This window comes from Oryzias melastigma, linkage group LG21 (genome assembly GCF_002922805.2).
Source record: "Oryzias melastigma strain HK-1 linkage group LG21, ASM292280v2, whole genome shotgun sequence".
Taxonomy (NCBI): domain Eukaryota; kingdom Metazoa; phylum Chordata; class Actinopteri; order Beloniformes; family Adrianichthyidae; genus Oryzias; species Oryzias melastigma.
In genome coordinates this window covers 23,182,275-23,197,626 of record NC_050532.1, presented here as the reverse complement: position 1 = coordinate 23,197,626, position 15,352 = coordinate 23,182,275, and the positions used below count along the sequence as shown (strand labels likewise).

Below are 15,352 nucleotides of genomic sequence, written 5' to 3'. Positions count from 1 at the left end.
AAATACAAAAATACAATTGAAGAAAAACTATAAATGTGAAAGTTTATATGTAACAGCTGCTCTTTTGTATTTTCAATTTTTGTTTTGGGTCATTTTTTGTTTTTATTTCTCAATTCACAGTTTTAATTCAGACTATTTGTCTTCAGGTGTTGAGCTCAATTTTACGTGGGGGCGGGGCTTTGAGCCCATTGGCTACTGGGGCATGATGGGCATCAGGTGATGGAGGTTATGGTGACGTCAGTCATACCTCCTCTCATTTGGCGTACAGTTGCGATATAAGACTCTCCCAAAGTTTGGAACAAATTGCCAAAAAAAAAAGTATTGTTCAATTTCAAAAAGGTGGTTTTCCATCCACTGATCCTGATTTAACCCCATAAATCTGAACAGAAACCGCTATAAGAAGGTGTTTGTGCTGCATCCATGTCAACAATATGAATAAATGAAACGTTAACAGTTTTAGTATTTCATCAACTGAACATAAAGTCGGTGAGAGTTATATGTCTCTGGTTTCCTCGACTCACCTCATTACCAAGCAGAGCGGAGATGCAGGCTTCTGAGGCATCGCATATAGCCGTGAGGTCGTGACCCCCCTCCAGGGCAAGAACCAGACGGCCTCCTGCCAGATCCATCAGCTGCCTGGTCAGGTAGCCGAAGCCTGGATTCACAGGAGACGACGGCAAAGGAGAAAAAAATGAGAAATGTCTCTGAGCTTCTTCCTTCCTGAACGATGGAAAAAGACACGGATGAAGGAGTGATTGTGTCACACAGAGAAAAAGAGGAGAAGAAAAACAATATGAATATGAGCCGGGTTAAATTTAAAGAAATATCCCTTTAAACTGAGCTTTAGTTTGATGTGTTTTCTTCAGCAGATCTGAGGAATCTGATGCATTCAGCCTAACTTTACTTTGACCAAAACTCGCTCTAAACAAACCACCCACATCACCGACCCGGTTCTGTTGGAGATCTGCAAGGGGGGCGAGTACACAGACATTTCATATTCTCCAAACAATATAATATAAAATACTTTTCTTTTGTCATAAGTAAAGTAAATCTGCCAATAGAACTAGCCTAATTTGTCTTGTTAAGATTTTGTAAAATAAGAAATGAGCTTCTCTTTCATGATAAAATTAAATGATAAAATTACACTCATTTTTAGGTCTATTGTTAATTGAAAATTTGGATATCTTCAATTTATTTGTACACATTGTACCCAAAATTATCCTATTTCTAAACTATAATCACCTCATTAAACTTGTCTTAAATAATAAATTTACGTGTTATGAGTTGAATTAAACTGAATCAAATAAAACCCTTCACCATCACAATTCAAACTTCTGCTTATAAATATTATGTTAAGTTAAATAAAAATGGGTTTCAGTTGAAATATTGCTTAAAATGGGATGTTTTCAACATCAAAGACTCGAGATATTCAGGATTTATTGATTTAGATCATAAGATCTTGGAAAAGTTACAAAAAACGTATTTAAAGTACAAGTTGGTCAAAAAATACTTTTGAGTTTTGGAATGGACTTCAACTTGGAGAGTTGAAACAAGGGATAAAACTGAAATGTCTCTCTGGGAAAAGTCTAGAAAGTGTGTAGTGAGGAGTTTTACAGCCTCAAAATGTTTAGAATCCTTTTTCCTAGATTTCACCTGTTGCTACACCCCTGTGATAAACAAGCGAACAGAGAATTTGGTAAGAAAAACATGAAAATCGAATAAAAACAAGATTGATGACTGCCGTCAGAACTCACATTTGGATGTGACTTTGTAACCTCCCAGAGGGGGGGCGTGTCCGTCCACTGCGTCGAAGCCGGAGGAAACCAGAACCATGTCTGGGCCAAACTCGTTGGCGATGGGCATGACCACCGTTCTACGAGAAGAGAAATAAAAATACGTTTGTGAAATAGAAGAAAACAGAATAAAAATACTAACTTATTAAATCCATCAGCTGACACGGTAAAAGTAATTGAGGAACAATAAATCGTAGCCGGACATAAAGAAGAATTTGAGGAGCAGCTGAGAACTAATCGTCATTTAAAGTATTTATTTCAACTTTTATAGGTTTTTAAAAAGTAGAATTCGGAACATTTTTGTAGCAAAAAACAACCTGCAGTCTGAAGAACTCTTCAAAACTGGACATTTAGTAAAATTAGGTCTGGATTATAACCAGAACCTCCATCCACCACCTCATCTCAGCTATTCTGCAGCCGTTCGATTGGCTCCCGGGTCCATCACAGAAACTATTATAAAAGTCGTCTGGATACCTTTAAAACCTTCTTAGGACCTTCAGCTCAGCACAACTATTTTAGGATCTTCAGTGGTATTTATCCAAGTGATGTTTTGGTGAGGTCTGTCAGTGAGGTAAGTGAAGGAGTACCACAGGGGTCTGTTACCGGCCCCCTGCACTTGCTTGCTTTACCCTGCTGTGGGCGAGCAGGTTTCCCTCAAGCTTGTAAGGCCGCCGCAGGTTTATTCCATCTCCAGCTCCCCGTTAAATTACAGCCCTGAACTGTGCTGCCCCCCCCCCCTGCTCGCCCTACCACCACAGCACAACACAAATGTACACACAGCTGGCGGAGGGCGAGGCGGGAGGGAGCATTAGAAGGTATTTGGGAGTCCCAGACAGGGAAGGCGTGCGTCACTGTGCCTTTAGATGCATCTGGCAACATTTCAGGGAAGACGTCATGCCAAGAAGATGAAGGAGCTCGCCGAGACAGACAGACAGACACCGGATGTAAAAGCTCTGAAAACACCACACATAACAAAGAAAGTTCCCGAAAAGAGAAATAAACCGATACGTCGCCACTCACAGCTTTTTACAGATAGGCCATAAAAGCGGACTTTAAATAAAGACACTCGACCACAGACGTTTGTTGGAAGAGCACAGAGGACACCTCAACCGCCACAGGCGTCCGCAGACAGAAAATTCTACCGATGAGGCTGGTGTCATCACTTCCAGCTCTGAGGGTCAAACCACGATACCGTGATGCCACAATGATGAAGAGGGAAGCTGGTGGTTTAGATGAAGACGGACTGGGTGTGAATCAGAGGTTACGTATAAAAGAAAAAGATGAAAAAGTAAAGGGGGAGGACAGTTTACCACGTCGGCTTTGGGACATCCTGAGGAAGTGACTGTCATCTTTAACCCTGTAAAGCCCCTAAATCTAAGTACAAACAGAAAATTCTAGTGTTTTTTTAAGATGTTTTTAAACTTGTTAACATAGTTTTATTATATGTTGAGGGATTTTTACATTTTTGCTCAAAAAATGTGCAGAATATTGTTTTAGGTAAAAACACATCTTCTCAAATTTGATCCACACATTTTAACATGGTGTAACAAACTATAAAGAATTAATCATTAACAAATTTTGCATTTTTTTCCAATACAAAAGATATTCAGATAATGATCTCCTTCATTAATTCTGTTCAGCGCTATACGCTTTCAGTGTGAAAAACAATGACTCTGCCTTTTTAAGCTAATTTATGTGCCGCGCTTTTAAGAACTCTACGGAAGCTCAGAATGGACAGACACATCTCCGGTGTGCAAATTCCAAAATCCAGCTGGATCAAACTTCTTGTTTTATAATTTTTCCACAAACACGATAAAGAAAATTAACGAGAAAGAGAGAAAATGCTGAACAGAATTCCAGGAAAAAATGTAAAATAGACAGCAGTGAGAAATTTGTATTTTTTGGGCTGCCTGGTGTTAATTTTTTATTTATTTATTTAATCTTAATTTATCCAGGCAGGACAGATTAAGAAAAGCATTCTTATTTACAACTGTGGATGGTAAAAGGCAAGACCTTATGAGAAAGAAAAAAAAGAAAAGGATGTTACAAGAGATACAAAATAAAATTGAATAGAATCAGAAATAAATACATTCTAAAACATAAAACCCTAAAATCATTGCAATGAGTAACAACAACATTCATCTTTAAAATAGTCATTGTTTTTAAAACGGTGTGACTTTAGCCTGTATCCTTTTGTATTTTCAATTAAAAAACATGTTGATTAGTTTGTTGACTCATTTTATTCTTATTGTTTTCCTAAAATTACACCTAAAACTTTCATTCTATGTTGTAAAACCAGTTTGTTAAACCTTTTTGAGGTTTCCCCCAGCAAAATCAATCTAATTTTTCCAGGTGGAATTTTTTGTTTTTGCATAATTTTGTGTCTAGTGTGTGAATAAATGAAAAAAATAACTAAATAAAGGTATTGTCACATAGGTACAGTTGTGCTGATTCAAATGATACCAAATAAGCAAGCAGGTAGTCTTTTAAACTGAAAATACAGAAAATTCAAAAGTAGACAAAAACTAAGTTTTAGGGTCTTAAAGGGTTAATAATAAACGTTTTAAATGTACAATTTTGCTGGTAAATACTGTAAATGAAAAAAAAAATCCACAACGATTAATCACGGTTAATTTTTTCCAGATTTTCGATAAATTAGTTAATTTATTGTAATAGATTCCTGGCCCATATATATATATATATATATACATATATATACTGTATATATGTGTGTGTGTGTGTGAGACTGTTGACATGACAACAGAAATGCAGTTTTAAGTCTCATTTTCTTTATATATGTCCACAATCATCAGAAAAATGCCACAAGAACACCAAAAACACTATTTTCATCAGGTTAAGTTTTTAGTGAGAGCTAATGAGATAATTGCGACTGTCACATATGATTAGAAAGGGTTTCTTCCAGCCATCTTTTGTTTACTGGTTTACTTAGCAACGCATGTGCATGCATCAATGGTTTCACTGAAATATATTCAACAATCAGCGAAGTACAGTTTAAACAAATCCAAAACGGGTCTTAAGCGTCCTGATTGTCCCCCAGCTGAGGTACGATGACATCATTGTGGCTGCTTACACATTCTGAAGGATGATTAGATTTCCCATTGATGTATGAGGGTATTTTTTCTTTCATGTGTGACCTCTGCAGCTTTTCAAAACTGTGAAGTACATCTGTCTCCGTGCATGAAAGGCCAGGTGTAGAGCCGATACGGAGCGCGTCCTTTAGAGGGAGCAAAAACACCTCCCAGCAGCAAACCAAAGGTCAACCGGCGGAGTTTGAGGTTTCCCTGCTCCGTTCATAAAAACAGTAGAAGTGAGGAGGAGGAGGAGAGACGAAGAGGGTGAAAAACTCACACACGCACACTTCCACTTCAAAGCGCTGTCATCTGGCGCGGCGGAGAGCTGGTTTGAATTAAGTTTAATTCTCCTCCTCTCTCTTCTTTCCAAGTTCATGGCAAAGAGTGGGGTGAGGGGGGTGAGGGTTGGTTGACAGAGGGGGAGACACTGCTTCTGGTTTTCATTAGGGCCAATTTTCTTATCTTTTTTTTTTCTTCTCTCCCCCCTCTGTGCTTTCAGGGTTGATCCCCTGCAAATGCAACGTGGCACAGGCCAGCAGAGGAACGGGACTGCAACCCCCCCAAAAAACAAGCCACAAAGGAAGGGGCCACATTACCTGATGTTCGCTGCGATGCATCAGGTGTTTGCATGGATGAGTGCAGCAAACCACTGTTTAAAGTCCTCTCATTTATGGTAAATATTGCAAAATCAGCTGTTTATATTCTTTTATTTTATACCAAAGAGGATCTGGATCGTAGTTTTATGTGTGCGTGATCTATGAGTCACTGGACAGGTTTGTTGGCGTCCCACTGGGACAGTAAATTGTCCAAAAGTGCCAAAGCCTTTGGGGATTGAAGGCCCAAGGGTAGGAAGAAGTAAACAACCAAACTCATATTCTTCCTTGCTACCCCCCTTCAAGCATAACAGGGTGATTTATGATTAACAATACCCATGAAAAACCCACAAACTGGACATGTCATCACAGAGAAACTCACAAATAGCATGAAAAAAGCTGTAATGTGGTTTAGAAGATTTCATCAGCTTTAAAATGACAAATACAAAAACAAATGGATGTAAAAAGAAAAAAAATAGTTATATTGTTTAAAAAAATGACCAGCTTTTATTCCCCAAATGGGAACCAAAACTGCCTAGAAATGAACCAGAGATCAACTCTAATTATTTGTTAAAGCTTAAAATGCCACTCAAAAAATGTTTAACGTGCTCTTGTAGCTTTAATTTATCATGATAGAGGACATACATAAAAGAATTAAAGAATAAAACTGCATTTCTGAGCATTACTTTATTCAAATGGTGATGGATCAGGACCAAATGAAAACCAGCAGATTGAAAAAGCTCGGGTTTGTGTGACAGAAACTGGGCTAAAGTCTCTCTTATTTGCTACAATTCTGATGTATTCACATGCGGACAAATAGATCCATTAACATCTTTGTTTTTCTCATTTGAGCTGCTCAAAACTAAGATACTGATGTTTTTTTTATTTTGCAACGCTAATGCTAGCTTGGGCTTGTGAGGTGCTTGTCGCTAGTGGGAAAGAGTGTAAACAAAGGAATGCTGGGAAATTAGCAGAGGCTAACTTCCACACCAACAGTCCTGCCTTTTTTTTTTGACAGAAAGTTGTATCACTTCAACAAAAAAAATTGGGGATTCATCAACAAGAATTTAATGGTTTATAAGACTGAATTTTAGCTTAATTGAACCCAAGACCTTTTAAGACTTTTTTAGGATCCGTGGCCACCCAGCCACAGTCATTCGACAGTCTGTTGTTTTTTTTTTTCTGTGAATGGTTTGGAGTTTTGAGATCTGATTGAAAAGTAAGATCATAATTTGATTTAGTTTTTAAATCTGAAAACCATTTTTATTATTTCTACATCACAAATGGATCTTTTACAAACAGCATTTTTCGTCAATATGATTTGACTGAAAAAATACTCGTTAAATGTAGTTTGAGCTTCATGTTCTTTACATATGTTCTCCGTAATGAGAATAATCCCATAAGAACATGTTAAAAACACAATGCATGATTATTATTATGATTATTATTATTAGGGTGGTTCTTTAATTACTTTTACACAAATTAAAAACAAACATTTTTTGTCAGTTTATTAAAGATTTTTTGTGGTTTCAACCACCAGTTATTGTATAAAATGGTCCAAATACTTTGGTTTTCTTGTCACGCAGACATTTGCAGACAGAGGAGAAGAAAGCTGAAGAGGGTGTGGAAATACCAGAATGAAAACAGACATTTTTGGGGGTTCTGGGGTGCATTAGCGGACTAAGGTGCATTTCCTGGAAGTTGCGTGCTGAAAGCTGCGATCAGACAGTGGCCTGTCAGCTCAAAGCATCAGGCTCAGACCTGACGGACGCAGATGGACACTCCGAGATCCATCTTCAAAGAGAGCTGGAACAAATCTGAGTCTATCTATCTATCTACCCGTACATGTCTGTGTTAGAAAAACCTGCAGGTAGAAGGGTGGGAGCGTGAGAATATCTACATAAAATCACGCCTGGGACGTGAACCAGACTCTTAAACGGGATTTAAAGGAATTATTGATCAAAGGAATTCTTTCTTGATGTTGTACGTTAAACATTTTGTGCAAGAATTCCCATAGAATAGATACTTTATTACAGACTCAAAGTCCATTTGCCACAAGAGAGACAGCAGATAAAGACTAAAGGGACATTGAAGTAAAAAAAAAACAGATAGAAGGCAGAAAAAATACATATATATTATAAGAATTTTTTTTACTTCATTTTTGTTTTCTTCAATGTCCCTTGAGGGGCTTCAAACACCTTTATTAAAAAAACAGCAGAATGTTTACCTGAATGCAGCTAAGTATTCTGCATCAGCCATGGGGGGCTCCAGTCCTCCCGTAAAGGCCACGTTTACGTTGAAGCCCTCACCTGCTCCACTCCCCACCTGGAAGGCAGAAAATCCCAGTTTGATACAAGTGTCAACAGGTGGATTTGGAGGTGAGCTGAAAAGAAGCTGCGCTGACCTCATCAGGAGCTCCACTGCCTGGGAAGAAGTTTCCGTCGTCATAGCGATGCAGAGATAAGTAGAGGACACTGGGGTCAGCGTAGAAGGCCTGCTGGGTACCATTGCCGTGATGAACATCCTAGAGAGGAAGTTAGCAGACTGTTGAGTTTATTTTAGGGTTAGTAAGACGACTTCAGCGCCTAGACAATCGATCTACAGCTGTTTGTGTGATATCAAAAATAAAACTAAAGTTTAAAGGAGGACTTTTTAAAATCCTCACTGCTGACTTTTACCAACAACCTGTCGTTAATTAAATGGCCTTTCATACGTTGATGAAAAAATGTCCCCGTTAGCTGGAGGCGAGTGACATGACAGAGAGCCTGCGCTCCGTCTGCGACAGAGAGAGGAAATGAAAACAGGCCCTTCAAAGGCTGCTGGGAAAGACGACGACCAGCTGTGGATGAAGGTGAAGAGCGTCGGTCCTGGATGCCAGAAAGACCCCATCACAGAGAAGGAACACAATATGACGTAAGATAAAGCTGTGGACTTTGGTCGGTTAGTCGCACTCTCACAAAAAAAAAGAGATCACTGCTGGACATTTAAAACGCCTCAATTTGAAGCAGACAGAGACTGAATACAGAGCGGTAAGAGTCACACATGAGGGCTCTTTAATCCAGATTATGTCATCTAATCCATGAGTGCAGTTTAATACATCTTTATTGATAAAATCATTCAACAAATTGCTGTAGAGGGACAAAAAAAGCAAAGGAAAACCTAATATATATACAATACAATATAGTACATCTATCTGTCAATATATGTGTGTGTATATATATATATATATATATATAAATATAAATATAGATTTTTTTGTTACATTGTTTTTTAAAAGATTAACGGTTCTAAAAAACACTTAATGTAAATAAAATCAAGTCTGAGTAAACATTGAAACAATAAAATAATTCTAAAATGTCAATAAACTAAACAGTTTTTATTACCTGGAAACTTAAATCAACCAATCAAATTAATTACGTATTTAAAAGATTTTTACCACAAACGCCCATAATTTGCTTTAACCCTCAGCAATCCATCTGGGATTGTAAAGTATTATTCTCCCCTCAATGCATCAGACAGTTCAACCTACCCAGTCCACTATGAGGATCTTGCTGACGTTCAGCCTCTGCTGCAGGAGTTTGGCTGCGATGGCGACAGAGTTGAAGTAGCAGAAACCCCTACAAGTCAAAAAGAGAATCAAGTCATCAAACGGTGGAATTTCAATACTTCCAAGCTTGTAAAATGTGACTTACATGGGCGTGCTCTCCTCGGCGTGGTGTCCGGGTGGTCGGACCACGGCGAAACCGTTCTGTCAGCGAAAGCAAGCGGTCAGACGGGCAATGAAAGTGAATTCTGTGAATCTTCTGTTCTACTGCAGGAGTCGATGAGACAACCCAAACCGACAGAGGAAAACGTCACCCCTTCAAACCCTGATATAAATCAATGACGATCAGATGGGATTTTTGGGTCAGTTTAGGGGAAATTTGTTCAGGCAGCGTTTCCTGAAACTGTTTCTGGAGGCCGCTGCTGCTTCGCAGGGACCTAAGATCGATGTTTGAGTTGATGTCGAGCAAACCAAGCTGGACTAATTATGTTGAATCAGCTGCTGTGGATTAGCAGCCGGCCGGAAGATTACCGCGGCGACAATCGCCTGTGTGGGTAGGAGGACACCCGCTTCAAGAACTGCATTACAGCGAATGTAAAGGTGGCGCACATACGAAGCTTCTGGGTGCCTGAGCAGATTTACGGCCGTCTGCGGAGAGCCGTTTTGTTGGTGCAGGTGGAATTTGCTCGTTTAGCTGTGGCGGATCCTCAGGAGACCCTTCGCATGCATGTGTGTGAAGCGGCGCAGATGTGGATGCATACATCAGGATTTCTTTGGAGTTCATACCTGCAGAAATTGAACCTTACCAATAAACATGAAATAACATTCTGGCTGCACATTTGCTTTTGATTTTACGCCTTTTACGTTTCCAAACGTGCACACCGATGAGGAGAAAAGTAGATTAGTCTCACGTGCAGCGATATCAACGGCGTGGGTGTCTGCGGGGTTTGCTACTGTCTCTCGGAGGAATGCCATTAGTCTGCGGTATGTCGGTGCTAAGTTAACGATAAGTGCGACGGCTGCTCTGCAGGTGGCTTTGGTGTTATAGTAATAAAAGAGGCCCGTCGGCGGGGTTCGCTGGTGTCGACTGGCCCCCCTGGTGGGTTCAAACAGCGCGCAGCCACGGCCACAGACACACGAAGGGAGACGGGGGAGATATTGGTCTGCAGAAGGGTGATGACGGGAGATGGGATTTCTTTTCTTGGGGTTTTTGGGGCCTAGAAATAACATTTTTATTGATGTTCAGAGATGTTAAGTTCTGATGACAAGAGGAACTGAGAATAAAAATCCCATAATAACCACACCCTATGTTTGAACCTGGTGTGGTGTTATTTATTTATTTATACCTTTATTTTGCTTTTTTTAAGCACAAAAAGTTGTCAATTTAACTTTAAAAACCCAAAAGAAAATTATTCAGCAAAACTTCCTTTTAGAGTACAGTACTTACAGGGTATATAAGTGATATTTACTTGGTACTTTTTGTAACTCTTGGGTACTTAGAGGGTATTTACTAGGGGTGCATGCTGGCAAGAGTCTGGTGATACAATGTGTGTCGTGATACACGTCTTGCGATACAGTATGTATCAAAAGACGTGTCTACCAATACCATATGTATCGCGATACATGTTTCAATACATCGTATGTATCGCGCTACATTTCTCCCAATGTAGTATGTATTGCGATGCAAGTTTCCCAATACAGTATGTATCGCGATACACGTCTCCCAATACAGTATGTATTGCGATACATTTCTCACAGTACAGTATGTATCCTGGTGTGTCTCACAATACAATATGTATCGTGATGTACTTCTCGTGATACAATACAAACCACAATACACGTCTTTCTATACAATATATATTGCAATACACGTCTCGAGATACAATATATATCGCGATACAAACTGTATCGCGATACAGTTTGTATCTTGAGACGTGTCTCACGATACGATGCGTATCGTCTTGTCTGCATTTTAGATCGATACAAGTATTACTAAATTAAATACCACGATATATTGCCAAATCCATTTTCCCTACACCCCTAGTATTTACATGGTACTTACTGGGTACTTACATGGTATTTTTTTTTTGTACATACTCAGTACTTACATGTGTTTATCGTGTTTTAATGTGGTACTATTTGGTTTATACTTATGTGGTATCTACTGGGTATTTATGTTGTACACATTGGGTTTTCACATTGTACCATCTGGTTATTTACATATTGTGTTAATGTGTCTTTTTACTATATGTGAGAACAATGTAAGTACAAATAAAGTACCTTCAATTTACTTCTTCATTTATTGCATGTTTTATGTTTTTTACCATGTGTAACAAGATAGTAGATACCCAGAATTTACTTTCTACTTACTTAGCAAGTTTATGTATCATGGTACTCGCCATATACAAGAAGATGTGTAAATTACATAGTATTTATGTGGTGCCTTATTGTGTTTTTTGTGGTACTTACTATTAATGAGAGCAGAGTGATAACATATAAAATACAATTTACTGTATGTGAATTTTACATGTTAAGTCATAGGGTGTTTTGTGGTACTTAACATTTAAAAAGAGTTCGTAGTTACACGAAGACTTTCTCTCAAGTACAATGAAACTAACCACACAAGAATGTCAGCCCCATTTCCACTCTACTACATGGTACTTGCAGTAATAGGTGCTGGGTATCTTCACATGAGTACTAATTGGTAATAAAGTGCAATTGGACCCTATTGCCCAAAAAAGTATTATGTAAATATCCTGTAAGTACCAAGTAGGTATGAAAAGTACCATGTACAAAAACACTTAAATAACCTGTAAATACTGAACTGTAAAAGGAAGCATTGCCAATTGTTCTTGGGTCTACATTCTGTTTTAGACACAGCAGTAGAGGAAGTTACCATTCTACAGAGGTATTTCTTGCCCTTGTCCTGTAAAGCCCTAGTCACACCCACCTTGGGTTTTGGATTGTCCGGGCCCAGACAATTATTCATGCATCCACCCAATATTTTTGAAAAAAGTTGGCGTGATCATGAATGTATACGGCAGCCAAACAGCTGTTTTATATACCCCTTGCTGGCTGCTGGTGGCACTTTATTTGGGCGGACGCCGTCTAGAGACGTCCTGTCAGAACTGCTGCCGGCCTGCAATTCCAGCAGCCACCGATGTGTGGCCGCCCTGGTGTCTCTCGATTTCATAATAGTGTCATCACTGGACTGCCAAGGAGTGACCTCCAAATATGACCAGGCGGCCACTGACTAATGTCAACTATTAGAGAGAAAAATCACTGCAAAATTGTAACTTTTCCCTAAAATCTCCAAACCCTAAATTATTATTTCTTGTCTGTTGACCTCTATAAATGGAGCTTTAAAAGTGCTGTCTGTTGGTCATTGCCAAATTTTTGACAAATTAAAATAAAATCGTTTAATTCTTAAGAATATAGCCCAAAACTGCTTGTGTGCTCTACAGGTTGAAACAAAGTATTACATGTGAATTTTGTGATTGGTCAAACCATCTAAGTCTCACACCACGATTTGCTGCTCCGGTAATGATAAAAGTCTTGTTTCCACAGCCCCACCCCTCTGACTGAATTTTTTAATGTTGGTTGGTTGGAGTCAGCCTCTAACTTCCCTGTTTGGTTACCCTTTAACACTGCGCGGCGTGTAAAAATGCAACTGCCGCCTCCCGATTATAAATGCCACAATCAGATTCACCTGCTGAATTTGCTGAAAAACTTCGATTTAGGTGACATTTTGATTGAACCTTTACTTACCGCTGTGTGTTGTTCAAGTGTTTGCTACAAGTTGTCGCCCGCAGCAAGCCCGTAGAAAAAAATGTGTCTAAACATTGTTGCTCCATTTGTTCATTGAGTAGTATTTTAATATTGCAGGAAACCTGTGTGCCCCACACAGGTTTGCACATTTTTTATCACCAGTAAGAGCAGTTGTGACTAAGGGTTTAGCATATCCATTTTTCAGCACCTAGTGGCAGATTTTTGGATAAACTTACATTAAAAGTTAGACTGAACTCCTACTCTGCGATTATTTAATTTGAAAAAAGTTTCCTGTTGGGTTCAGGGTCACAGGATGCATGGATTCTCGCACAGTCGCAGCAAACTTAATTTTCACATTTCAATTCAAATTCCTAAAGAATATAATGCAGCTCCAACAAACAGCCATGAGTCATTTGACTCCACAGAGCCTCCAAACCAACCTTCAGCTCTCCTGATGCTACTTTGAAAACCAGCTCCACCACAGAGCCGACAGCCAGACGAGCTGCGCTGGATGAATGGACCTCATTCCAAATGGTGTCGCTGTCCACCTGCCAACACACACACAGGCCGCCATGAGTTGTTTTATGACACTTTAAAGTCAGCAGAAAAATGAACATTTTTTCCATTTAGGCTTTTTTTATGAATGAAGGAATTTCTGACAAGTTCATTCTGTCTTTAAGAAGGATCAGTTCATCAAAACTGTGTTTCAGTTCTGAGAATAATCGACTGTTTTAGAAGAAAAAGGGTTAAAAATGAACACAATTGTTAGCTGGAACTGAACATAGAGCATCCCAACAGTAAAAAACGTGTCTGTTTTTCACTCTTTAGAGCTATTCTGCTCTTTCATGCAAGTGTTGCGTCGGCTGCATTGAAACCATTCAACGGTCAAGCCTGATTAATGCCATGGCACGCCTGGCCTCCGGGCCCAATCACAACGGCACATCCCACACGTGCACACACATGCACTCACGCCAAACAGGCCCCAGTACTGTACATGATTGATTATGCACAGGACCATGCAATAATATACACACCCTCCACTGTGTGTGTGTGGCAGAGACAGCAGGCAGATGGAGCGCGTGATAAACACAGAGCAGACGCTGGCAGAGGAAAAGACGAAAGAGCGCAGGTCTGGAAGTGTCAGCGCGTTTGAACTGCGCACATGTGCCGAGCCGCCGATGGCAGAGCGCCGCCGGGGTTTCAGCCGTAATGTGCTCGTCACTGAGGGTCGCCCGCCTTCTAATCTGAGGTCGTGACCTCTGGGTCGATCATCTGACTAACAGTCAGTGATCCCACAGATTTTCCAGTTTTCTTCTGGTCTTGCTGACAAAAATGATCAAGTCAGGAGGAAAGGAAAAAATATGAAGAGAAAATAGACTTGATTCGTGCGTAAATAGTTCTCGATTTGTAACTCATACAATACATTTTGTACATAAGTACAGAAATTGCAAAATAAAAAAAATACAATTTACACATTCACAAATTAAAATAACAGCTTGAAACAATCTACACACACAAATCTTTAAAAATTATGCACAAATCTGAAGTTAGACACTTTCATGTCTCTAAGATTCGTGTGTCAGTGATGTGTTTAAATGCTGCATGAAATGCTGGGTCAACAGAGTTTTCTTTTAGCTGCTTTGAACTTAGATTGTGAATAATATCCGGTGAAACTTGACATTTTCCCACTTTCTTAAACAGATATGCCAAATAATTCATGTATAAAAAGTTCAAAAAGCTTCAGATCTAAGCTTCACAATCTAAGTTCTAAGCAGGTGAAAAGAAAACTCTAATGACCCAGCATTCTAGCAGCATTTAAACGCATCACTGACACAAATCTTGGAGACGTGAAAAGAGTCTCACATCTGATTTGTGCGTAACAAAAGATTTGTGCGTAATTTTTAAAGATTTGTGTGTGCAGTTCATTTTAAGCAGTTATATTTTAAATTTGTGCATGTGTAAATTATAATTTGTAGTTTTTGTGACTATGTTATTTTTGTACTTCTGCACTAAATGTAATGTATGAGTTACAAATCAAGAATATACCAGCACAAATCAGAAATTACAAGCAAATCTAAAGTTACCACAAATCAAGAAGTACACACACACAAATCAGAAATTACGAACAAGTTCAAAGTTACAAGTTACTTTAAGTTACAAAGTTACAAAACTAAAGTTACGCACAATTGAAGAATGTGTACACACAAATCCAAATTTACGCACAAATCAAGAATATGCATTCACAAATCCAAAGTTACACACAAATTCAAAGTGACTAACAAATCCAAAGATACGCATAAATCTAAAATTATGCACAAATCAAGAATATGGACTCACAAATTCAAGTTACGCACAAATGCAAAGATACGCATAAATATAGAAAATTTACTCAAAAATCCAGAGCTACACACAAATCCAAAGTAATGTACAAATCAAGAATATGGACTCACAAATTCAAGTTACACATAAATCCAAATTCACGCACAAATCAAGAAAATGCATTCACAAATCCAAAGTTACGCACAAATTCAAAGTGACTCACAAATCCCAAGTTACGCACAA

At 38.9% G+C, this 15,352-nt stretch overlaps 1 protein-coding gene across 3 annotated transcripts in view; it reads right to left on the bottom strand.

Annotated features, from left to right (window-relative positions):
* Window positions 1–15,352, bottom strand: part of hdac4 (histone deacetylase 4) — a 143,976-nt gene that overhangs the window by 14,089 nt on the left and 114,535 nt on the right. For all 3 annotated transcript variants that reach the window (XM_036209569.1, XM_036209570.1, XM_024286810.2), the window contains 7 exons: window positions 13,231–13,338; window positions 9,171–9,226; window positions 9,008–9,095; window positions 7,883–8,002; window positions 7,706–7,803; window positions 1,755–1,873; window positions 522–655 (listed from right to left, as the gene is read on the bottom strand). In XM_036209569.1, the coding sequence (XP_036065462.1) occupies window positions 522–655; window positions 1,755–1,873; window positions 7,706–7,803; window positions 7,883–8,002; window positions 9,008–9,095; window positions 9,171–9,226; window positions 13,231–13,338 (723 nt within the window). The remainder of the gene's footprint in view (window positions 1–521; window positions 656–1,754; window positions 1,874–7,705; window positions 7,804–7,882; window positions 8,003–9,007; window positions 9,096–9,170; window positions 9,227–13,230; window positions 13,339–15,352) is intronic.